The following is a 26,452-nucleotide window of genomic DNA, read 5'->3' as shown; positions in this document are numbered from 1 at the left end:
TCTGCAACTTACTTGAGGCCTGCACTGTCTTCACAGCAGGTTTGAAGCCAGTATCTCTCTACAGAACTGATGGGGCAGTACTCCTGGGCACTCATCGACCTGCCGTTGCCAAGGCTTGATAACTATTTAACAACAAGGGGTGGTGATGGACAGAGTTTCTGAATTAAGCAGAATACTCTCACCCAGTCAAGAGATCAGGGCTAGATCCAACACCGTTTTTTAGCTCACTGCACCATCCCAGTTCAGAACCTGGCTATATGCAGATTAGTCTGTTCCTGTCCCAGTGCGTGATGGGAACAGGGCAAACCAAACTACCAAGCCAATTCTTACACTGGGAAGGAAACAAGCTTCCGGGGACCGGTTTCTGGCATTTCAGCCGTCTTCGGCCCGGCTTGCTTGAATCCTGATGGTGCAATGAGCAAGGGACTCACATCTGAGTATACCCTTCCACGCTTAGGGTGGACAAAATATTTAACAACAAGGGGTGGTGATGGACAGAGTTTCTGAATTAAGCAGAATACTCTCACCCAGTCAAGAGATCAGGGCTAGATCCAACACCGATTTTTAGCTCACTGCACCATCCCAGTTCAGAACCTGGCTATATGCAGATTAGTCTGTTCCTGTCCCAGTGCATGATGGGAACAGGGCAAACCAAACTACCAAGCTAATTCTTACACTGGGAAGGAAACAAGCTTCCGGGGACCGGTTTCTGGCATTTCAGCCGTCTTCGGCCCGGCTTGCTTGAATCCTGATGGTGCAATGAGCAAGGGACTCACATCTGAGTATACCCTTCCACGCTTAGGGTGGACAAAATATTTAACAACAAGGGGTGGTGATGGACAGAGTTTCTGAATTAAGCAGAATACTCTCACCCAGTCAAGAGATCAGGGCTAGATCCAACACCATTTTTTAGCTCACTGCACCATCCCAGTTCAGAACCTGGCTATATGCAGATTAGTCTGTTCCTGTCCCAGTGCATGATGGGAACAGGGCAAACCAAACTACCAAGCCAATTCTTACACTGGGAAGGAAACAAGCTTCCGGGGACCGGTTTCTGGCATTTCAGCCGTCTTCGGCCCGGCTTGCTTGAATCCTGATGGTGCAATGAGCAAGGGACTCACATCTGAGTCTACCCTTCCACGCTTAGGGTGGACAAAATATTTAACAACAAGGGGTGGTGATGGACAGAGTTTCTGAATTAAGCAGAATACTCTCACCCAGTCAAGAGATCAGGGCTAGATCCAACACCGTTTTTTAGCTCACTGCACCATCCCAGTTGAGAACCTGGCTATATGCAGATTAGTCTGTTCCTGTCCCAGTGCATGATGGGAACAGGGTAAACCAAACTACCAAGCCAATTCTTACACTGGGAAGGAAACAAGCTTCTGGGGACCGGTTTCTGGCATTTCAGCCGTCTTCGGCCTGGCTTGCTTGAATCCTGATGGTGCAATGAGCAAGGGACTCACATCTGAGTATACCCTTCCATGCTTAGGGTGGACAAAATATTTAACAACAAGGGGTGGTGATGGACAGAGTTTCTGAACTAAGCAGAATACTCTCACCCAGTCAAGAGATCAGGGCTAGATCCAACACCGTTTTTTAGCTCACTGCACCATCCCAGTTCAGAACCTGGCTATATGCAGATTAGTCTGTTCCTGTCCCAGTGCATGATGGGAACAGGGCAAACCAAACTACCAAGCCAATTCTTACACTGGGAAGGAAACAAGCTTCCGGGGACCGGTTTCTGGCATTTCAGCCGTCTTCGGCCCGGCTTGCTTGAATCCTGATGGTGCAATGAGCAAGGGACTCACATCTGAGTATACCCTTCCACGCTTAGGGTGGACAAAATATTTAACAACAAGGGGTGGTGATTGACAGAGTTTCTGAATTAAGCAGAATACTCTCACCCAGTCAAGAGATCAGGGCTAGATCCAACACCGTTTTTTAGCTCACTGCACCATCCCAGTTCAGAACCTGGCTATATGCAGATTAGTCTGTTCCTGTCCCAGTGCATGATGGGAACAGGGCAAACCAAACTACCAAGCCAATTCTTACACTGGGAAGGAAACAATCTTCCGGGGACCGGTTTCTGGCATTTCAGCAGTCTTCGGCCCGGCTTGCTTGAATCCTGATGGTGCAATGAGCAAGGGACTCACATCTGAGTATACCCTTCCACGCTTAGGGTGGACAAAATATTTAACAACAAGGGGTGGTGATGGACAGAGTTTCTGAATTAAGCAGAATACTCTCACCCAGTCAAGAGATCAGGGCTAGATCCAACACCGTTTTTTAGCTCACTGCACCATCCCAGTTCAGAACCTGGCTATATGCAGATTAGTCTGTTCCTGTCCCAGTGCATGATGGGAACAGGGCAAACCAAACTACCAAGCCAATTCTTCACCATCCCAGCCAGGTTCTGAGCTGGGATGGTGCAGTGAGCTAATTAACGGTGATGGATCAAGCCCTGATCTTTGGACTGGGTAAGAGTGGTGTGCTTGATTCAGACACTCTGTTCATCACCACCCCCTTTTCTGAATCGTTTTTGGCCACTATAGGTGTGGCAGGGTATACTCAGACATGAGTCCCTTGCTCACTGCACCATCAGGATTCAAGCAAGCCGGGCCGACGACGGCTGAAATGCCAGAAACCGGTCCCCGGAAGCTTGTCTCCTTTCTGGTGAAGAATTGGCTTGGTAGTTTAGTCTGCCCTGTTCCCATGATGCACTGGGCCAGGGACAGACTGATTTGCATATAGCCAGGTTCTGAGCTGGGATGGTGCAGTGAGCTAAATAACGGTGATGGATCAAGCCCTGATCTTTGGACTGGGTAAGAGTGGTCTGCTTGATTCAGACACTCTGTTCATCACCACCCCCTTTTCTGAATCGTTTTTGGCCACTATAGGTGTGGCAGGGTATACTCAGACATGAGACCCTTGCTCACTGCACCATCGGGATTCAAGCAAGCCGGGCCGATGACGGCTGAAATGCCAGAAACCGGTCCCCGGAAGCTTGTCTCCTTTCTGGTGAAGAATTGGCTTGGTAGTTTAGTCTGCCCTGTTCCCATGATGCACTGGGCCAGGGACAGACTGATTTGCATACAGCCAGGTTCTGAGCTGGGATGGTGCAGTGAGCTAAATAATGGTGATGGATCAAGCCCTGATCTTTGGACTGGGTAAGAGTGGTCTGCTTGATTCAGACACTCTGTTCATCACCACCCCCTTTTCTGAATCGTTTTTGGCCACTATAGATGTGGCAGGGTATACTCAGACATGAGTCCCTTGCTCACTGCACCATCAGGATTCAAGCAAGCCGGGCCGACGACGGCTGAAATGCCAGAAACCGGTCCCCGGAAGCTTGTCTCCTTTCTGGTGAAGAATTGGCTTGGTAGTTTAGTCTGCCCTGTTCCCATGATGCACTGAGCCAGGGACAGACTGATTTGCATATAGCCAGGTTCTGAGCTGGGATGGTGCAGTGAGCTAAATAACGGTGATGGATCAAGCCCTGATCTTTGGACTGGGGAAGAGTGGTCTGCTTGATTCAGGCACTCTGTTCATCACCACCCCCTTTTCTGAATCGTTTTTGGCCACTATAGGTGTGGCAGGGTATACTCAGACATGAGACCCTTGCTCACTGCACCATCAGGATTCAAGCAAGCCGGGCCGACGACGGCTGAAATGCCAGAAACCGGTCCCCGGAAGCTTGTCTCCTTTCTGGTGAAGAATTGGCTTGGTAGTTTAGTCTGCCCTGTTCCCATGATGCACTGGGCCAGGGACAGACTGATTTGCATATAGCCAGGTTCTGAGCTGGGATGGTGCAGTGAGCTAAATAACGGTGATGGATCAAGCCCTGATCTTTGGACTGGGTAAGAGTGGTCTGCTTGATTCAGACACTCTGTTCATCACCACCCCCTTTTCTGAATCGTTTTTGGCCACTATAGATGTGGCAGGGTATACTCAGACATGAGTCCCTTGCTCACTGCACCATCAGGATTCAAGCAAGCCGGGCCGACGACGGCTGAAATGCCAGAAACCGGTCCACGGAAGCTTGTCTCCTTTCTGGTGAAGAATTGGCTTGGTAGTTTAGTCTGCCCTGTTCCCATGATGCACTGGGCCAGGGACAGACTGATTTGCATATAGCCAGGTTCTGAGCTGGGATGGTGCAGTGAGCTAAATAACGGTGACGGATCAAGCCCTGATCTTTGGACTGGGTAAGAGTGGTCTGCTTGATTCAGACACTCTGTTCATCACCACCCCCTTTTCTGAATCGTTTTTGGCCACTATAGGTGTGGCAGGGTATACTCAGACATGAGTCCCTTGCTCACTGCACCCTCAGGATTCAAGCAAGCCGGGCCGACGACGGCTGAAATGCCAGAAACCGGTCCCCGGAAGCTTGTCTCCTTTCTGGTGAAGAATTGGCTTGGTAGTTTAGTCTGCCCTGTTCCCATGATGCACTGGGCCAGGGACAGACTGATTTGCATATAGCCAGGTTCTGAGCTGGGATGGTGCAGTGAGCTAAATAACGGTGATGGATCAAGCCCTGATCTTTGGACTGGGTAAGAGTGGTCTGCTTGATTCAGACACTCTGTTCATCACCACCCCCCTTTTCTGAAAGGCTTGATAACTCTCATCTCCAGAGATCTTTGTGCTCCAGGAAGCTCCAGCCTACAGCATCTCTTGCTACCAGGGTCTTTTTCCTCACCTCGTCCATTGCGCCATGGGCCTGCATCAATGGTGAACTGCTTGGCCCAGGGGTCCTCTTGAGGATCTTCTTAGGCTCCTGTGAGCTTCCCTGTTTGCTTGTGTCTACTCCAGGTTACCTGCACTTGGTGAGTCCCTTGGACCTTGCTGGTCCCGACATTGCTTCTTTTTTTGTCTGCCATGTTTACTTCGTCTGCCAAGGCTTGTTGGTGCTCCCGCTGGACAGTGATCCCCTGGCTCTTGACATCTGATGTGGGACTGCTCATGTGCGGCTCCTGTTGTTCCATAGCGTCATCTGGTCCACAAAGCTACAGCGCCAAGGTCACTGTCAACTCTCCTGCATCTTTCAACATTGGTGGGCATTCGTCTTCCGTACCTTCTGGTCACTCCTGAGTGGCATAATATCTGTCCCCTCTGCTTGCAAGTACCTGAATACACCCTTGTGTTCCACCGGACTCTTTCACCTTCTTCGCCAGCGGCATCTTTACTGAAGTCCTCCACTGTGGTCTTTGGTGGTTTCTGATGTCACTTCCCACCTATGCATCCGGTTTCCCTGGTAGAGGTATCCTGGTTCCTGGGGTATCCACGGGGGGCTGGGTTACTCTCCAACCTTCCATCTTCCATGGGGTTTCTTCAGGGTCTTCTGGGGAGGGTCCTTCTTCTTGCGACTTCCCCATTAACTTGTATTGAGCATGTGGTCGTATTTCCACTCTGCACACGGCCTCTGTGGGGTTCCTGGGTACTTACTTTGGGTGGTCCTTGTGTCCCCAGCTCTTCTGTTATGTTCCATATAGGTACCTCAATATAGGCTCAGGTAGTCACCTAATATTCTCCCTACAATTACACTACATAACGGTTCTTAGTACTGACCTTTTACCTAGTTACGGTACTGTCCAAAGATGACATGGGATTTTCTCCGAAAAGCTTACGCCTCATTCATTATGTATGAAGATTCATGGAATCACAGCAGGAGAGCAGGCCTGCCATCTCCTTCATTATAACTATGTGTACGGGTCATTCCTTCTCGGTTTTCTAATCCGACATGACACAGCAAGGTATATCCCCAGGGGTTACCGCTTTGGGTATATATACACCATATCTTGCTGAGGTAGTCATAGGAAAAAGGACTTCCATGCTGACACACTGACTCGAGGCACTGAGGTTCCTGCATGCAAACACGCCAGCTCGCAGTGGCCAGACATCCCTTGTGGGGTGTCCATCTCAAGACCAAGACGAGGTCCCACAGTCTCTCACTTCAGGTAGTGGGTTTGACTTGATCCTAGAGGGATTCTTGGCTTTTACAACTACATACATGCTAGGTACACTTAAGTACATCTAGTTAGGGTCGCATGGTAGGTGTACGCATATTACTGTCATGTATTTTATATGCATCTACCAACCTTTTACTCTGTTAGTGCTTATAATCATTTATAATTGTTACTGTCTAATGGTTGTTTCAGCACACCTATTTTACACTAGAATGATGCTGGTTCAATAAATGCTTATTGAAAAACGTCACCACTGTTTATTCTGTGTATCTCTCTGAGACAAAGTGAGCACGAGTGACTAAGCAAAAAGTATTGCACTGTTTCCACGATCCCTGATGGGACAGGGTTGTCATGTACGATAGTTGCCAAGAACTATTCTCTCCTTGGTGATAGGGTTTCTAGTGGCACTGTGAGCCAGCTGGTAAGGCTAACATACTCGGTAGGGTGTCTAGAATCAGTCCTGACACCAATCCTACAGTGTATGTTGTCTAAATGCCCAGATCCTATATAGGTTTATAGGAACTACACGACATGGCGCCACTGTTGGTTTGGTACTTACTTAACAGTTAAATCTGATAAGTTCCGTTGTGCTATTCTCAGAGACCTCAACTCACATTTTCCCAAAGACGTCTAGAGTGGGAAGGGAACAATCCGCCACAGCTGAGTAGGCAAAATTCCTATTTATTGGCTGTAGGTTTATCAAGCTTGAAGGACAAACAGTTCCTATTTGTGATTAAAAACCTTATCCTAGTTTCCTTGAAACTCTTCCTTGAAACTTTTGTCAAACAAATGGCTGACGAAAACGCCATTGGGCGAGTACGGTCTGCTGCAGTCAGGGAAGAAGAAATAAAAGGGGAAATAAACATTTCAGAAAATGTTAGAAATGCCCTTACTCAAAAGCTAACAGACTACCAAGTCACAGCTAGGGGTGGGACAGTCACCTTCGTAATTGAGGCTCACAAGTCAGATAGAACAGAGGTATTCTATTCATGGATTAAATTCCCACAAGCAGTTGCGCAATCAAATACATTTCATTCTTTCACTGAAGATGAAACACCAAATGAATACTGTCAGTATGAGGAAATTGAAATTCCACTCACCTATCAGGAGAACATAAACTGGTTTAAAGGTGCCCTCCCCATACAAAAGACAAAATAAGACAAGGTCCACTCGGAAGAGATGGAACCACTTGGCCAGTCCTTGTGGCTTACACACCGCATCCAGACATTGACACAATGCCAGTAGCAGACCTACATCTACTTCATAAAGAAATAATAAAACTTTACAGAAACCTGACACAGTTTGTGGTGAGAATACTCACACTTCAGCCAACAAGAGCTACACAAACAAGTCAAATCCAGGGTTCTACAACTAAAATTACACCACTAACGATATACACAGTTATGGGTAAAACGTCCAATAAACGTGAGCAAATGCCATTTTGGATAGCTCAGAAAATAACACAGTACTTCCACACACAAGCCCCCAAGAAAAACACATAATGTTAACTATCTGCTTGCCAATGGGGATAGCTCACCAGAAAGAGGATTGTACCACTTGGAGTACAGTTTTCACTGCCATATATAGCCAAACTCATGGTATCCCGTCATTAGCAGTGATACCAGACGTATTAAGACAGATACAAACTGAGTATGGCGCAGAACCTGCTCTGAAGTTAGGGATGAAATTATTAGGTAATTGTGCCCAGGTATCAGCTATAATATTAGCAAATATAAAAGGGGAGGCAGCAGCAGTGGCAATACGCCAATGCCTGAGGGATTTCACTCCTTTACAACAGGAACATGAATTACCTAATATTATCACAGACACATGTGCTGAATTAGGTAGAGATAGTTTGGGAGCTAGAGCAACAAAACCTCAACTCACTGGTGGTCCTGAAAAAGAGAACATCGAGTAAGCACCTGAATCTTCCAAGAAGAAATGGCATCATAATAATGCAAAACAAAAGAATAGAGTAAATAGATCTCAATCCAGGAGTGGATCTCCTCAACAGGAGCCTGACGAAAGGAGATGCAACCTTAGGAATAGAGATTGCATTAAAAACACCTGACGGGTATTAGGCTACTGATACATGTTCCTCTCGTTCCTTTCAGGGTTCACCAAAAAACTCTGAGAGAGAAGGACGGTCAGAACAGAGACAAGAAGAGCTTACGATGTCCAGAGACACGCAACACGCTTCAGACTACACTGCTAAACAAGCCAAAATTAAAACCTCAATTTAAAAAGAGGAAAGTAGCAGGTCTTAAAGTTAGACAATACCAGAATTCTGATGACTCAACTTCTGAGAGGCACCCTCCCCTCCGTGCCTAGGGGCGGGGTGCCTTTAGTGGATTTTCGGGCAAGAGGAGATAAGTTTCATTTCTTGGGAATGTGGAATGAAGTGAGAGGAGGGTCGCCTAGTAATGTGAGAAAGTAGAAAGGGCGCTGGCGATCCCACCCTGAGGCGAATAAAAGTGCTGGTCTCGAGGGAGGATCCCTCTTTGTCCTCTTGCCTCGGGGATTGCCGGAGGGTCTCAGCTGGAAGCGATTTGGAGCGGGCTGGCGGTGATTTTTCCCAGGTGAGGGGCCTCACAGCGTAGCAGCTCAGTATTTCTCTCTATTATGCTCAATGCTCAAGGAAACAACGGCAGATATAACGGCAACCTTCTAATGTTAGAGCTTACATTAATAAAAAAATCATGCTGGGATGCGAGGAAGTGGTGCGGGCGAGAAAGGATGGCCCTATGCAATAAGTTTAATTTATGCGGAGGCCCGATGTAATTGTGTGCGGCCGCGATGGATGGACAGCGGCCGTGGGGCACGATGATTGGTTTCATTCGCGGGGCCTCGCAGCATGTGTATGTGGTCACCTTGTAGGCCACATGGAGGGCATTCGGCAGGGAAGTATCCAGGCACCCCAGGTGAGCACAGGAGTAAAGCGTGCGACTTAGCAAGCACGGAGTCGAGGGTTCGAACCCTCCTTTGGGCGTGTGTGCTTTAATTTTTCACGCGTTTGCAGGCAAAAAGGGGTAAAGGGGTAAAGGGTGCGTGTATGCCATTCTAATGATTTAAGGTGGCGTGCTTTGATGTATGCTGCCGCTGGGCCTCGCAGAGCTTCAAGAGGTGGGAGTGGGGAAGCGAGCTCTCAAGGATGAGGTGAAGCTGCAGGCAGACATTTTATGGCTGGCTCAGCTGGGGCGCAGTTCCATGTCTGCATTTTATGGCCAGATCTGCTTCCCGGGGATTATTGAAATACAGGCTGAATGCATACTTCTGCTGATTATACGCTAGTTTGTTACAAACCTGGATGACAAATAAAGTCTTAAGGTCTTAAAGCTAGAGAAGCCCAGAATTCTGATGACTCAACTTCTGAACCGGGAATGGGCTCTGATGATGCTAGACAGCGCAGCAGTAACAATAGCTCGCCAGAACCTGATGGATTTTCTGGTGACACCACCTAGCAGTCACCAATGCACACTTACACAGAAGGGATAATGAGTATTGTGGAGATGCGGACAGCTGTCATAGATTTGTACCCGAGGCAGTAAACATGTGTAGGAATTGCAGTGAGTTGAGTAAAATTGGGGCTGTGCCAAGTGTCTCATAGATCTTGTGAAGTTTCCCGCTTCTAGCCCTACTTGAGTGTTGATTCAGGGGCAGCTCTAGGCTCATGGCGGCCCTGGGCAGGGAGCGTAGGTAGGGGGCCCCGGAAGAGGGGGTCCAGGCGGGGCGGAGCGCGGAGGACAGTGAAGGAGGTGGGGGGGTCAGGGTGTTTGGAAGTGGAACAGAGCTGGAGGCCGCCAAATCTCTGCCAGGGGCCACCACGCAAATATGTATCCATCCTCAGATTATTATTATATTAAGGATATATATTGGAATGGTGGCCCCTGGGGTTTGGTGGCCCTGTGCAGGTGCACAGCTTGCACATGCCTAAGGCCGTCCCTGGTTGATTGATGCATTTTGTGTGGGAGTGGGGGCATGCCTTGCTTTGCTTTTTTATATAAACTAGTCTTGCTCCAATAATACTTAACTATGTTCCACTACAGAGCATGATTTGGGCAGCTTTTCCTAGAGCGTGAGTCTGACATTGCCTCGCCCTGGTCCATGAGAACATTTGTCACTTAAGTGAATAGTACTTGCTTGGGTTTTCTGTGCTAGTGACTCAGCACGAATTCAGCTCGTTTGCAAAACGTTTGCAGAAATGCTGATTTTCACATGGTAGCCCCCATCACAACTACGTGGTCTTTGCACGTTGTTTGTAGTTTTGGCAATAATTACATGCACCTAGGAAATGATGTAACTTTCCAAACCTTTAAATATAATTTCAAATATTTTTTAAGGACTACCATGTGGCTGCTCTTTGCAAAAACCTCCAGTCGGCTCCTGGCATTGCTACTAAGGGCTGCCTCCGACTTTGGCTAAGGGAGAGTGGGGGCATGTGATCTCTCCTCCCTCCCATCTCCACTCCTCCCAGGGCTTTCCAACCGGGCTCTCTATGCCAGAGCTGTAACGTGATGCTGGGAGAGCCGTGCAGAAGGAGTTTATCACCCACACTGTGCCCCGCTGCCCTGCTGCATAGATGCCCGGAGCCGGTATTATATAGGTCAGAGCACTGGTGATCGCCCCCTCCCGCGCCCCCGCCCTCCCGAAATCTATCCGCGTCCTTGAGCGCAGCATCAGGACCAGCAATCTAAAGGATGGCGAAACCTTGGGGAAAAGTGCTCCCCTGCCTGCTGGTGGCTCTGGGTGGAGCCCTGTACTCGCCGCACCTTTGCCTGGCAGGTAGGTTGGTGGGTCTTGGGTCTGGTTTTGCGGCTGCGGCGCGGGGGAGAGCCGCCCGGCCGCGGGAGGCACGCGTGGAAGTTGGGATCTGCATTGCAGTGTTCTGGCGGAGGGCGGCCGGGCGCTTTCCGGGGCTCGCGTCCTGGATGCGCTGCTCTGGCGGGACATATCCCGCGTTTAATGACATTAACCGAGCCATGGAGCCCGCAGGCTGTATTTTATTTTAGGTGTGTTGTTTCGTGCAGCGTCCACTCTCTGGGTGGCCACTTCATAGCGCTGAAAGTGTCAAATAGAAGAGAAGAAGAGAGGGGCGTGACAGATGGGGTGCGACCTGAAATGATCTGGTCTAGGATGCGGCTAGTGAGATTTACAGCAGCAAGCGTTGGTGAGATGCAGCAATTCAAGGACTTCGTGCATCAGGAGCATAGGCGCTATAAGCGGCGAAACGTCTCCTCACTTTAATGCATCGAGGCGAGCTTGACACTAGAACAGACTTTTAAATACACTGCTAAACTTCTAGGTGGAACACGAGCCAGGCTTGCCCCATCTTTTGATCGCTTAGTGGTGATTATTCACGACCATTATAGCGCCAAGAACATTGGGCTGTTTGAGGCGCTATGTAAAACACATTTGAAAGATGAATGTAAGTGAGCCTCTTTAGTAGGTACAGCCTGTATTTGTAATGCCCTCCCTTGTTTCTGGTGCCTGCAGATATTCCTCTGTGTTTGTGGTGGCCACATCTTTGGGACTAATAGCCACGTTTGTGGAAATGCCCCTTCTAACGTATGCCAGAGGATGACACCCCCTTTGGGCCTGATGTTTGTTGTTCACAAGTGCAGAAGTGGGACCGGCTTGGACGCGTGCCAGCCCAGCCTCCCCACTGCAGTATACCTGTCCTGCAGGGAGGCGCCCTGCTGCAGTTCGCAGCCTCGCCGAGAGTCGAGAGAGGGTGTGCGACAGCGCCAGCTCATCTCTGCCCAGCAGTACAACAACAGTTTGTCTCACCAGGGCAATCTCAGCAACTGGCCAGAAATTAGACCCAATTTATATTAATAACACTGCCAGGCCATCATTTCTGGAGCTGGAATGCAGGAGTCGGGTGTGGCGTTACTGCGGAGCGACCGACTTTGGAAGTGGGGAGTCAGGTTCGAGTCCTTGTGTCGGCTCAGGTCAACGCCCTCTTATTCTGGATAAATGACTCGAACGCCCCCCCCCCCCCCCCCCGAAAAATGTAGGGACCTCGTGCAAAGTAACTGGCGCTCGTGTAAAGCGCTGTAGTATCTCTGGGTCGAGGTCGCGCTATATAAAAGTGTAAACAAAACAACATATTAGAAACGTCTCCAGCTTTTTTTTAAACTGTCTAAACCAGTTCAACCCGTTATTCACCTGCATGCAAGATGCACCGCAAATTATAAACTATTTTTTAGATAGCGCCTACTTTCAGAGTCTTACTGGACTGCATAATGCTGTAAAATACCAGATGTTACCGTTAACCACTTCTTTCGTCCTCCTTTGATCGATTTCGGGAGTACGAATCTCTGAGTTGGGCTGAATGGACTGTAAGCAACGAATGACAACTGTTATTAGTGCCTAGAAACTGGATACATAGTACAGTGTTATATATTTGCAGTTATTACTATTATTGGCTTCCACAGACACGGGGCTTTCTCGCGCTGTAACTAATCGAGGATTAGTAATAGTAAAGAATGTTTCAAGCACTGTAATGCTATAATAAAGAAAATATACTATCCAAATTACGTACGTTTATCCTGTTTACAATGAAAGAAAGTTTCCAGTTTTACTGTTCCTATTAGTGGTAGTTATCATAAATAATAATTATATATTAATAAATTAGTTCTTGCTACCACACTTTTGATAGTTCGTAGCAGTGTCATGTGAGATTACTCTACCAGGTGGGACTTGTCATCAAGCTCAGAAAGATGACATGCTGAGTGAAGCTCTATGGGGTCCAAACACGTCCATGGGGGAGATACATAGATGTCATAAATCATTGCCTGATTCACAGAGCAATCCTATCGACATGCGCCAGACTACAACTACCAGAATGCAAAGCAAAAGCGCCGTGGCCTCTTCATACATTCACGGGGAGCTCGCGAGCTCAGTCTCGCACGTCACGCTGCACGGGTTGGAGGAACCAGGCGACTGCCTCCCAGCGGCTCTGCAGGCTGATGTCATGTCTGCAGGGGCGAGGAGGCAGTGCCCAGGATAACTTGTACTTCTCTATGCACCGTTGGCAGGTCACACAATACGGACGTTTCGGAACATATGGCTTCAGGCACGTTTTATTCCCAGTTTTATACAGTGCTGAACTCGATCCGGAGGTATCCGAGCGCTTTACATGAGCACCAGTTACAGTAAAGGAGTACAGACACATTTTTGCTAGGGATGGGGAAAGTAAGTGATTTGCCCAGAATCACAGGACGTTGAGTCGACGCAAAGACTGGAACCTTCGTTCCCCAGTTCTAGACTCGCAGCTCTGGCCCTTGCGGCCACCACTTCTCCCCAGGTTTGTTTCAAGAGTCTCCCTAACATGTTTTCATAGTTTACTGTATGTTCTTTTGGTCAGCGAAGAACGCCCTCAGGGGCAGCCTTAGGCATGTGCAAGCTGTGCACCTGCACAGGGCCACCAAATCCCAGGGGCCACCACGCCAATATATATCCTTAATATAATAATCCTCTGAGGATGGATACATATTTGTATGGTGGCCCCTGGCAGGGATTTGGTGGCCTCTGGCTCTATTCCACTTCCAAACACCTTAACCCACCCCTCTTCACTGGCCTCCGTGCTCCGCCCACCCTGGACCCCCTCTTCTACGCTCCCTGCCCAGGGCCACCATGAGCCTAGAGCCGCCCCTGACGTCCCCTTTCATTGTAGTGTACACCCACAGGCTTCATAAACACTGAACAGCAGGAGGCGGGGGTGATGAAAACAGTGAACTGAATTGGAAAATGAGGCCTATTCCCTTTAATAATAACATCCTGATTTTATATAACGTTGACTTCATGTCTCCATAGCGCTGGAAATAACAAGCCTGACTTTGGGATCACCTGGGCCTCCGCCCCGAGTTTGAAGACCCATGCTCTTTTATGGTGGGGGGGCTCTTGTGGGGGGTAGAGTTTGAGGTGCCTGCAGGCCAATTTGCCTCTTCATCTTCAAGGAGAGCAGGTTTTGGACCAAGTGGGGCCTTCTATTTCCAAAACAGCAATAGTACAACGGCCTTTACAGATCAGTGATAGCGATTGTGGTTATTAATACCTTTGAAGTTTGATGATTTGTCATGGCATTTCCAACAAGTAATCTATCTATCTATCTATCTATCTATCTATCTATCTATCTATCTATCTATCTATCTATCTATCTATCTATCTATCTATCTATCTATCTATCTATCTATCTATCTATCTATCTATCTATCTATCTATCTATCTATGTTTGAATGGAGTAAGTAGCAGCACAAAGCAGTGGCAGGTCACTCAACACAAAACTTACTATAGGTTTAGAAGTACAAACTGCTAATCCCACCCAAAAATAATAAACATCCTGCAAAAACTGAATAATTAAAGAAATCACACAAGAAACAAACCAGAAAAAGACTTCTCTAATTTCACCAATCATGAATAAATGTGCTTTCCCCTATGTTTGTGGGATTGGAATTTAAATAGTAAATCTGCCACTAAATGTTTTTTACCCTGGAGTAAGAATAGTAAATCTGACCTTCCACGTTAGTATGCCCTGTCCCACAATGTTTATTGGACTGGAGTTAGAATAGTACATTTGCCCCCTTCCTCCTTCCCAATTGTTTAAATGTACCCATTAGTTGGACTAAAGTTAAAATATTGAATTTGACCATCCCCAACATGTGCATTTTCCCCAATGTTTTTTAGACCGGAGTTAGAATCGTAAATCTAATTCCCCCTTGTCTCCTTCACCCTAAATGTATGTATTCTTCGCAATGTTTGTATGACTGTAATTACAATAATATATTTGTATTTTATTGTAACATTTTTGGATTGGAGATTTATTACTATTTTGTATTGCTTTTAGTTATTTTAAATTATTTAATTTGTGTTTTAGTCTTTTACAAATATTAGGTTTAGTAAGATAAACCAATATTTTTAATGGTTTCATAGTTATACGATATGTATATAGTTATATATATATATATATATATATATATATATATATATATATATATATATATATATATATATATATATATATATATATATAACAAACAACAGGCGGCCATTAGAAAAATTCTCAGAAGGCATTGGGATCTATTATTGAAGGATCCCGTTATAGGCAATGACTTGCTTAGAGATAACCCTACCCCTCAAATAACTTTTCGTAAAGCCAGATCCATGGGTAATTGCCTTGATAAATGTAATCCTGAAATTAGGCCCCCCACCAACTGGCTTTCCAAACAAAAGGGCTTTTTCAAATGTTTTCATTGTAAAGCTTGCAAGCATGCCAAAAATGTAAAGGAATATAATACTCCTTTTTTGTCCCAACCTGTGAAAATCAAACGACGTATTACTTGCAAAACCGAATACGTGGTTTACGTGTTGGAATGTCCTTGCGCTATGCGCTACGTTGGCAGTACTAAGCTACCCGTGCATATGAGGATTCTCCAACACCTCCGGGCCATCAATAACAAAGACCACACATACCCGGTAGCACGGCATTTTGAAGCCAAACATGGTAGTGACAACAATTTGCTTCAGTACTTTGCCATTGACTGTATACCATCATCTCGCAAGGGGGGCAACAGGGACAGTGCCTTGAGGGTGTTGGAGACCAGATATATTTTGGAATTAAATTCCAAAGTACCGAATGGTCTTAATACCACAGAGGATTTATACACCTGTTTATAGATCTCGCCTTAACGTCCCTGTGATGAGAATATGTTTAATGGGCTAGCATTGCTTTACCTTTATGAATGGGCATCTATATTTGGAACAGTATACTGCTATGGCATTGCTCGTATTCTCCATTTACTCATTACGCAATGCCTCTCAAATGTCTCTCTATATTAACATCTACGCTTAACTATGTACCTAAGCATTGTCTTTTTTAAACTCACGTAACACATTGGTGGATATATGTTATAACCAAATATAATGTTCTGGATAGGATTTATATTTAAGTTTTCACTGGTTCACTGTTAATTTATCACGTAATTCAACGCCTATACATTTCAGGTAGCTGATAAAATCGATCATTGAATTCTAGGATCAGGATGTCCAACTTTGTTGAAGTGCTTGCCCACTTGGGCAATATTAATGTAAACAGAATATTACAGACTGAGGGAAGACGCACGCAGAGAGTGTGATCAGTGGTTCTACTACATATTATGTCTATGTGGTATAGGTTCCATAAATGAATTGAGGAGCCATGCATTTTTAAATGTCTTTAACTATTGTGGGATATATATATATTTTTATACTGAATTGTATAGATATATATTTTTTTACCAATATGAAGATGTACATATATGAAATAATTTGTAAATAAGTATGATTTTACTTGTACAGTCCACTGAGGTTTTCATATATTCCCTTTGCAGTCTGTTATATATACATTGTGCGTTACATAGTCTGTTTTTCAGTTCTATTTTTGTAATGTCACAGCTGTTTACAATTTTGTGTTACCTTGCACTTTAAATTTGGCGCTGGTCCGTGAGTAACGCGTCATGTGATCAAGGTCCAGGTCGGACCGAAACGCGTCATGGCGGCATACTGATGCGGGGCGAAAAAACTTTAAATAAATAAGAAATGCACGAAGAAATTGGGTCCGCGTTGTCTATCTGAGTCCGTGGTTTGCTGACTGGATTCTGCAAAGGTAGAGTACTGGAATATATATATATATATATATATATATATATATATATATATATATATATATATATATATATATATATATATATATATATATATATATATATATATATATATATATATATATATATATATATATACATACATATATATATATATATTTATGAGAGCAAAACACTTGTAAGGGGTTGCTATTATAATTTCAGGTTGGCTTGGTTGGTATTTTACCAATTCAATGCTGTAATACTGCGCCATTTACAGATTGGCATGGACAGCACTGTGCTAGTCCTATGCTCAAAGACTTTGCTGAGGAAATGGCAAACTACTTTGTCCCTCTCTATCTCAGTGTGGATTGCACTGTGCTAATCCTATGCTTAAGGACTTTGCTATTAAAGCAGACATTTGGGGTGAGCAGATCTAGAGTGTCGCTGGTGTCGATGTTGCTCTTTACAGAATCTGCTTTTGATCTACACTTGAGAACTACCCAGAGTTTTCTGCTTCTTTTTTACATTTAAATATATATAATTACCTATGTAACCTCAAAAAGTTTTGTCTGCAATATTTGTGTATTCAATATTTTTACTTTTCATAAAAAGTATTTAAAGTCAATATTTTGGTATTGAATATTTTTTTAGGATATTTTTGAATTGCAATATGTTTGTGGTCAATATTAGGCCAACAACCAAGTTTGGCTACCTCTGATTTCATAATAGTTGCCCATCTTTAACATATTCTTCGTATTGTTGGCAACATTTTGGCCATCCTTGGCAAAATGGAGGCCAATCTTTGACATATTGCAGGCCTTCTTCTCAATAGTGTAAAACGGTGGCATAAAAGTTACCCACACGTAACATATTGTGAACATTCTGCACAATTCTGTCTATCCACATCTGACATATTATAATTATTCTTTACAACACTCTGACTACCCCATTGTAATGCCACAAAATAACTATGATGTCATCCTTAAGAAACCACATGGCTTGAATGCAGATGAAGAATGTTTTTGTGATGTGTCTAATTTCATCCTTCTATTTCAAGACAAAATCTTTCCCTGAAATTCAAGTTTTGGTCATTATAACTGAATTTTTAGTAATGTTGATGGAAATGAATAATTTCATGGTATGATATGTCCTAGATTTTCTGGTAGTATGTATTGGTTCACCTGATTATGGTGTAGGCAAGTTAGCTATTTGTTATTCCATGTATTACCATGCTTCCTGTGTTGCCTGAGCTTCACGTGCTATTGGAAGTTTTATTCAATATGTGTGGTATAGCTTACAATATATGAATATGTGTTACTTATTCAAGAGCTGATGTCTTTTTCTGGTCCATTATTAATCGATGTTTGACCCTAGGGCAGCTTAGTGGTTATCTACAAGGCCATGTGTTTTCAATGGGGGTATAATAATAGTAATTGCAAAGTATTATGATAGGGACAGCCAGACTGTTATCAAGAATACCTACAATATGTCAGAGATGGGTCACTATTATACCTGGGATAGACAATGTTGTGTAGAATGTTTCAGAAAAATATCACAGATGGGCTCCAACTATACCACTTTATGGTTTTAGTTAGGTTAGACTTCCCATAAGAATAGAGTTGTTTGTTTTGCTAATCACTTTGGCGCTATTTGCAAATCTTCACAAAACGTTCCCAAAAAGTTCACCCACCTCAGCTCCTCACTGGAAAGTTTTGAGGTGATATGCCAGCCGGGGCTGAAAAAAAAGGTTCCCTAAAAACATTTTGAGCATGCAGTTTCAATAGGAAATTTTAGACAGCACTACATCCAAAAAGGCTGAACACAATTACACCAGATTTGGCAGAAAGCTATATCTTTACTCAGAAAGTGTACTTTTTGCGATTTAATGTAAATCTGTTCAGTAGTTTTTTTAGACAAGTTTAAAATGTATGGGTATAAAGACAGCTGGACTTTAATTAAAATATTCAAGCATCCTGGTTGAGACCACAGGTGGCTTTTAGAGCAAACACTCTAATTGGCTCCCAACAACATGAACATAAATACTCTTGCCCCTGTTACAGGACTTGGGAACTTGGCTCTGTGCCCGGAGAATGATTTCAAAATTGTTAAAAAAGGACTTAAGGGGGCAGAGTAAAGATAACTTACATCGCCCCTGAAGCAGGAGAAATATAATTATCAAATCAAAAATTGCCGATGGAAAAACAATGGATAAAAGTGACCTTATAGTTAGAAATTGTGATTGTATGTTACTTTATGTTAAAAGAAACCTGTGAAATTCATTGAAAAACTCAAAGGTTAAATGGATGTTACACTTAGGTGAAAATGTCAGATAAAATATACCATTTTAAATTGACAAAACCACTGCAACTCACCAGTTATAATTATATCAAGTAACTATAACGTATGCCCTAAAGTATCTTTAACTCGTGCCGGCGCCATGCACAGGTTGTCACCAATGATGTCATTTTAGATATTGCTGTCATGTTATCAATGATGTCATAGAGTATGTCATGAGTGATGTAATATGTGAAGTCATAAGCAGTGCATGGCGAGGGTGAGAGTTATAGTTACTTTAGGGCACAAGTTATGATTACTTAGTTACTTTAGGGTACAAGTTATGATTACTTGAGATAGCTATAGCTGGATAGTTTCAGTTTTCAATTTTTTTAAAAACTGTGTGTTTTAAGTGACATGTTCATGTAGCTGTAATGTCCCTTTAGCCCTTTTTTTTTTTCAGTGAATTTGTATGTTTAACAAAAATGTAAATTAAGATTTTGATTGCCATGTTATTGGTTGGGGTTGAGCGTCAAACCCCATGCTGCACACTGACTTTGACAGTGTGTGGCATGGGGTGAACATAGGGCCTGGCCTGTGGCAAGTCTCTGTGCCCAACCCTCCATTGCACTTTTGGTTGTGCATGTCCTACGATGTAGCGCAGGGCCTGGCCTTAGGCTCAACCCCCCAGCTGCTCATGGTCTTGGCCATGCACAGTGTGGAATTGAGCCAGAGCCTGGCCTTCAGTGTTCATCCTCATGCTGGAGCCCAACCCCACACTGTGCCCGGCTGACTGTGTGATATTACAATATTAATGGTGTCATTTTAAGCCAGAGAGACCACATGACTTTGCTAAAGGGTCAAAACATCAAAATATAAAAAGTGAGCCTATTGGTTTTAGGAAGGGGTCAGCACATCAATGTATTTAAAGCCGACCTATTGTCTTTGTCAAAAAATCACCAGTAATTATAATAAAATATATATTTCATGAATTCATATATGGCAATGTTTAATAAAAGTGATTGTCATAAAACATTTTCAATAAAGTTCTTTAAGAAAAATAAAAAATAAACATTTTTACGTCTTTCTTTCAACATCTTTCAGGTTACGAAATGCAGCCATTAAAAGAACCACAAGATGGCCCAGCACACAAGCTGAAGAGCATAGAACTCGTGCGTGGCGTGCTTTAAAAAATATGGTCAGCTCATCTGGGGTCAGGTATTTTATGATACAGGAGAAATACTGTTTTTTTTAATAATGTTGGAGGGCTGATATACTCCCTGCAGCCCCCCACATTAACAAATTGCTCGGTGGTTCTCCTGCCTCTTCTAGGGGCATCACCAGGCTCCAAAAAGATACAAATAAAAAGACCCCACAGGGCATTATGGGGCGCTCCTTCTATGGAGCAGTGAACAATAAACGAGAAGCTCCAGCCATTTATTATTCCTTTTTTTTAAAAGATTTTATTTTGGTGCCCGAGGGCCCACACAAGACAAGCACACATTTTCCTAATGTTGGGTGCTGTGGGAAGCCCAGCAGCCCTTGCTGGCTCCCCACCAGCACCCATACTGAGTGTCAGCAGGAGCTGGCATTTTTTCCCTCAGGTTGAGAAAGAGAGTTGGGGGCCATGCAGGAGCCTCAGGGCATCTGCAGCGCAGGCCCACTCTACAGCCACCTCACGGGGGTAGCCAGGCTTTTAAAAAAATGTTATTTTTTGGGGGGGTGTACCGGTGCCTACCTGGGGCACCCACATCACCACCTCATTGGGGGCTGCTGGAGGAAACCTAAAGCCTGCGGGCCCAGCCGGCTCCCGAGGTAGCACCCATTGTGGTGCTGGTGGGAGCTGGCCCCTTTCTCCTTTGCTCCTGTTGTCTGGGGGGGTGATTACACTGCATCCTCCCAGTAAAGAGCAAAGATGTGTTTACTACCTGGTAGGGTGTGGGCATGGTATGCTCACACTCTTACAGGCAGAAAACAGCAGTGTGCCAAGGTATGGGGTCCCCGGAACACTACTTAGATTGGGCCCAGAGGCCAATCTGCACCACATGGAGGAGGACCCAACGGACCCTCTCCCAAAGAATCAAACGGCCACAGTAAATGGGGTCACTGGGGCCCAACAGTAGCTATGCTGGGGAGTCACAGGCCCCAATCGTCTTTATTTCATATTCAACCCCAGGGAATGGGTCCCCCTGGGGCCTCTCTGAGGCATGGAAGGTGAGCTCCATGCCCCTTCCGTTGATTATAGATACAGCCCAAGGGATAGGGTGCCTGAGGGCCTAGAGCGGCTCAGGGGGAGGGACTGCATGGCCACGCCTTTATATCACATTTGGACTTAGGGGAAGGTGTCCCAGGGGCCTCAGCAAGGCTCGGGGAGGGGGGGCGGCATACTACACTCCCCTCATTAAATTATTCAGCCCTGAGGGATGAGGCCGCTGGACTTTAAGAGGCTCAGGAAGGGCATGTCATACCCCCCTCGCCTATTAAATAAACTTCACTGACCTCGGGCCTTGACCCGCGCAGTTTAACATTTTTTTTTATTAAAGCACTGGAGCCTGTGCTTTTCAAAGAAACATTGCTGCAAGTTCACTGCAAATATGCAGCAAAATGTAAAAAAATATATGTTTTTGGCCCCAGGGTGGCCTAGGGGATGGGATATCCCTACCCTGCCCCCATATATTTATCTTTTTTGCATTGTGCTCAGAATAAGAGACTGAGTCCTTGAGTCCTAAGATGGGTGTTGTTGATGTGTTGGCGGCCAACAGGGCCGGACTGGGACCCAAAGCAGGCCCCGGCAAACCACTCGGCCGGCCCCATGGGGTGGGGGGGCGTCCAAGCTGTTTGCCAGTGCCGGTTTTGGTCGATTTTGTTACAAGGGGCCGATATTGCAGCTATGCTGCAAAAGCAGCCATGGTAACAAAAACAGCTCTTCAGGGGCCCAAAACCAGCCCCCAGCCTGGTGGCCAACCGGGGAAAAGCCCGGTGCTGGCTACGGCCAATTAGTTTAAGTCTTTTGATTTGTTGGATTTGCGGATCCTCGGTGGACTGATATATACAAATATGTTCGACAAACTACTAAACAGATGTACACCAAATCACAAAAAGCACACTTTCTGGACCAAGATCTAGCTTTCTGCCAAATTTGGTGTAATTCTGTAGCTGTAGCTATGTCTAATTTTTTTAAAAATAAATAGGGAAAATCCGGTTTAAGACCCTCCTTTTTCCTGATCCCATTTGATGGATCACCCAGAAATTTCCCAGGAAGGAGCTGAAGTGGGAGAAATATTTTTTGGGGAAAGTATCATGAAGATTTATTAAACAGTGGCAAGTTATTAGCAAACCAAAAAATGCTTTTCCTTTGGAAACTCCTCACCGGTACTGCTCACAAACTCTTCCACAACAAATGTCATGCGAGTCCCAACATGATGGGCTTGTCACAATAATCCAAATAGTAATTGGAAGACAACATGACTTGCACTCTGGAGTAATCTTGCTACAGTGATCATTTGGTTGTGCAACCAAAACATAACAATCCGTTTCAGAACCAACCTTGATCACGGAAGAGAAAAAACTCCAATCACAGTGCATATAAAGATATTGCAATATCAAAATAGAAGATGGGCCGGGCAGGTAAATCCAGGCACCATATTGGAGTAATAACAATAAAGCAGCTGACATAGCATACACAACAATAAATACATTAAATACAAGAACTCCGCCTGCCAAACTCGAGCATGCCCAACGCAGACACAAAGCCAATCGCTCCCAGTGTTTAGGTGGACCAATAATGCAATGTCCACAGTCAGGAGATGAGAAGATAATTCTTTATTGAAGTCTCAAATAAGGGGGCTGCTACACAGCCTTGTCCAAACGTCATCTCTCTCTCTTGTCTCTAGTGCCTTTGAACCAAGATTCCAGTTGTGGAATCTTTATCAACCCCTTTCACGACGACAAGAGACAGAGATCACAATAATATCTTCTGACTCTCATAAAATATTTCAAATAATTCCTAATTTTTACCCATATTTCATGTATCATTGGATAATCAAATAACATATGCTTAAGAGAGCCATTAGTAATATTACAGTACCAACAAAATGATGATTCATAAAGCTTGGTTTTATGTATATTTTCAGGTATCCAACACATTTAATTAAGGCTATTACTTTAGTTTAAAATAGAGGAATCAAAATAATCATTTTATGATATCAAGCTGGATTGTGCCACCCGCTCAGTTGAATGATTAATGGATATACCTTCATTCCAAGGAGAAAAGATACACAGTAGGTTGTGTATATTAAGAACATTGAACTTTTTAATAAACTTTAAAAGCTAAATGGGTAGATATTTTAGAAATACTAATGAACAAACTGGTAAGACATGTGGAAAAGCATTTTAAAGAGCATCCCAATATTAAAAAAATTCAGAAGATGGTAGATTATATTTAAACTTTAATTTTTGAAAATAAAGTGAAATATTTTCCAGACAAATGTCACACAAAAAGAAAGTTCCTGCAGCAATCCATAATTTACAAAAAGGGATGCTATCTTTTAATCTTAAAAGAGGTTTATTCTATAATGATATTGAAATATAGAATCAAATTTAAGAAAATAATGCTTAGTCTGAATTATTAGGCAAGATATATTTAGTTTCCTATTAGAAATAGATAGTGATGGCTGTAGAGGAAAACAATAACCCAGATTTCTTTCTATTGTAAGCCATTTCGGTATTGTGTCAGAAGGAGTATATTGGGAACATTGGGCACCAGCAGTGACTAGAAAAGAATAGGGATATTTGCAGAAATCTGGTAACACTAAATCCCATTAAGGTTTGTGTTCTTAAGTTTGAAAACATATTCTCATTCTTTTATTAGTCTATATGACTTCCATAATAATTTTATTGAGTTTCAAATAGAAGGCAGTAGGAAGTTATACAGAAAGCAGTGAAAGTAAATATATCTGCTCTATAATGAATATTTTCACAGTTTCAATGTTGTCCCACCATGTATGAAAAAGGCGAGACCATTGTTCAAATTCTTCTTTGATTATTTACATAATAATATCATAATAATGATTTAGTGTTTCTATGGTAGGTTTGAGAAAAGAAATTCTTAAACATTTAATTGAACTGTGACCATGAAGTACCAGAATTATGTATCTTATCAGAGCACAATTCTTTAGGTAACAACTTTGATTTAGTAATATTGAATGTACATATAGGTTACCTAGTGTAGATATCTATAATATGCAAAATATTAGGTAGAGTAATCATTGGGTATTCAAAAAATAACAAAAATCATCAGCATACCCTTATGTCCTAAAATTTACATTTGCGATAGTGATGTCTTTAATTTTTTCAGATTTGCAAATTAAACACAATAAAGAGTCTATCACAAATAAAAATATCAAATGATATAGAGGAAAGCCCTGTCTTGTGCCTGTGAACAAACAAAAGGAGTCTGATTAAGAACACAAAGAGTACTGAATTAGAAAGATTACATTCATTTTAATCAAAAATTACCAATGGATTTTATTGAATATTTTTTTCTGTATCATGCGCTGTTATCCTTGGAATTGTTTCCCCCCTTACTTTTTGCCTTCAGACTTTCTGTTTTGCTGTGTCAGCTTTTGCTGGCCTTAAGACTTTGCACACTTTACCACTGCATACCAGTGTTAAAGGGTGTGTGCTCTCTCCTTAAAACATGGTAAGATTTGCTTATACACCATTGGAATATTTCATTTGCTTGTTAGCCCCTAGTAAAGTTGCACTACCTGTGCGAAGGATCTGCAAGTTAAATGCTGCTAGTGGGCCTACGCACAGACTGTGCCACTCATTTGAGTAGCACTTAAACATGTCTTAGACCTGCCATTGCAGTCTATGTGCATATAGTTTTAGGTTTAAAGTATTTTTATTCGGCATAACATGTTGGGACAAGACATATCTGTAAGGAGCAATAGGACAAGCCGGGAACAACCCACATAGCTCAAGTGCACTCTCAGCCAAGGCATCTTGACGGGTTACGCCCCCACAGAATTATACATCATGTTTCTTCACAGCATGGAATGACTTTCCTTGCACAACCCCTCCCTGAACCCCAACTACCCAACTCCCTTCCCCCAACCCCCCTTCCCCTCCATCCCCACCCCCCGTCCAGTGCACAGTCCCTAACCAGAAGGAAAAAAAACAGCAGCTATGCCTCATTTGGAGAAAAAGATCAGTAACAAATCACTGGGCAGGCCCCATCGGGCCTGGAAGCCGCAGAAGGCGGAGGTACCTAGGGCAGGTGAGCTCTCTAAATTCCGTAAGCAATAGGGAGTGAAATGGCTGCCAGAGCTCCCTGAACTGTTCCACATCCCCCGCCACCGTGAGGGACATTCTCTCCATCCCCAACACATGCCACAGCCTATAGAGCCAACCCGTGGTGGAGGGAATCGTAGCAGTGTGCCAGTGTATTAGGATGTTTTGGACTGCAGAGCCCAGAGCTTTCACTATCTGTCTGCCCCTACGGGATCTAAGGGGGTACATTAATCCGTTTGGCAGCCCTAGCAAGGTGTAAGCAGGGAAGCGTGGTAATTCAATGTTGAAGTGTGTATCAATAGTATCCAACACTTCCTTCCAGTAAGGCTCCAGCAACGGGCAGTCCCATAGAATGTGCGTGAGTGTCCCCCGGTGCCCGCACCCTCGCCAACATGTGTCCTCCTTGCTATGATCAAATTCGTGGACTCGTTCAGGTGTGTAATACCAGTAGGTGGAGACCTTGGTCAGAGTATCAGTGAGCCCCATGTGGTATGCCGAGTGCCTTGCCCTATAAGATATGTGCTCCCATTCCTTAGGGCTCAGTGTCCTCCCCAGCTCCCTCTCCCAGTGCTACCTCCCGGGGTGATAACTATGTGTTGCAGGCGGTTGCAGAAGCTTGTAGAGATCTGTGATCAATTTGGCATCCGAGGTGCGCGACAAGAGCCACTTTTCGTAGGGAAGAAAAAGCCTATCGGCTGACTACCTCACTTGCGGCTGGAGGGCCCAGTGGCGAGCCTGCATGTAGCGGTGTCGGTCGGTCTCCGGTAACGAAAATTCCTGACGGAGTTGGGAGAAGGGGACTACCCCGTCAGGGCTATATAGATGGCACAGGGCTCGACACCCCGCCAGCCTCCAATGCGTGAAAGCCCCTCTCTCCAATCCCGGTGTGAAATCTGGATTGACCACTAGCGGTGTGAGCGGGGACGGGAACGTGGTAAGGCCGTGTGGCAGGTTAGTAGCGTCCCACACCCGTAGGGGGACCCTCGTAATGAAGGAGAAGTAGAGGTTTTTGGGCCTATGGGGACGACGCAGGAAAGGAATCTCCTGCAAAGGTCTGGAACTGGCGGCTGGAGCGGCAAGGCCCGGAAAAGATAAAGTACTTGTGGTAAAATCGTCATTTTGACAGCAGCTATCCTGCACAACCAAGAGAGCGTCCCGCGATTCCATCGCCCTAGTTCCTCCCTAATTTTTGCTCCCAGGGCTTGATAATTGGCCAACACCATGGCCGGTAAAGTGGGAGTGATCTGAATCCCCAGGTAAGGCACCGCACCCGAAAGACCAAAGCATGGGAAACCT

General features: G+C 44.5%; 1 protein-coding gene across 1 annotated transcript in view; it reads left to right on the top strand.

The window, feature by feature from the left end:
* Nucleotides 1–10,475: 10,475 nt before the first annotated feature.
* Nucleotides 10,476–26,452, top strand: part of CNTNAP1 (contactin associated protein 1) — a 347,724-nt gene continuing 331,747 nt past the window's right edge. The window contains exon 1 of the mRNA XM_086924095.1: nt 10,476–10,745. Within this exon, the coding sequence (XP_086780221.1) occupies nt 10,661–10,745 (85 nt within the window). The 5' untranslated portion in view covers nt 10,476–10,660. The remainder of the gene's footprint in view (nt 10,746–26,452) is intronic.

This window comes from Lissotriton vulgaris, chromosome 5, assembly GCF_964263255.1.
Source record: "Lissotriton vulgaris chromosome 5, aLisVul1.2, whole genome shotgun sequence".
Taxonomy (NCBI): Eukaryota; Metazoa; Chordata; class Amphibia; order Caudata; family Salamandridae; genus Lissotriton; species Lissotriton vulgaris.
The sequence above is the reverse complement of the archived record's forward strand: the minus strand, read 5'-3'. Positions and strand labels throughout refer to the sequence as shown.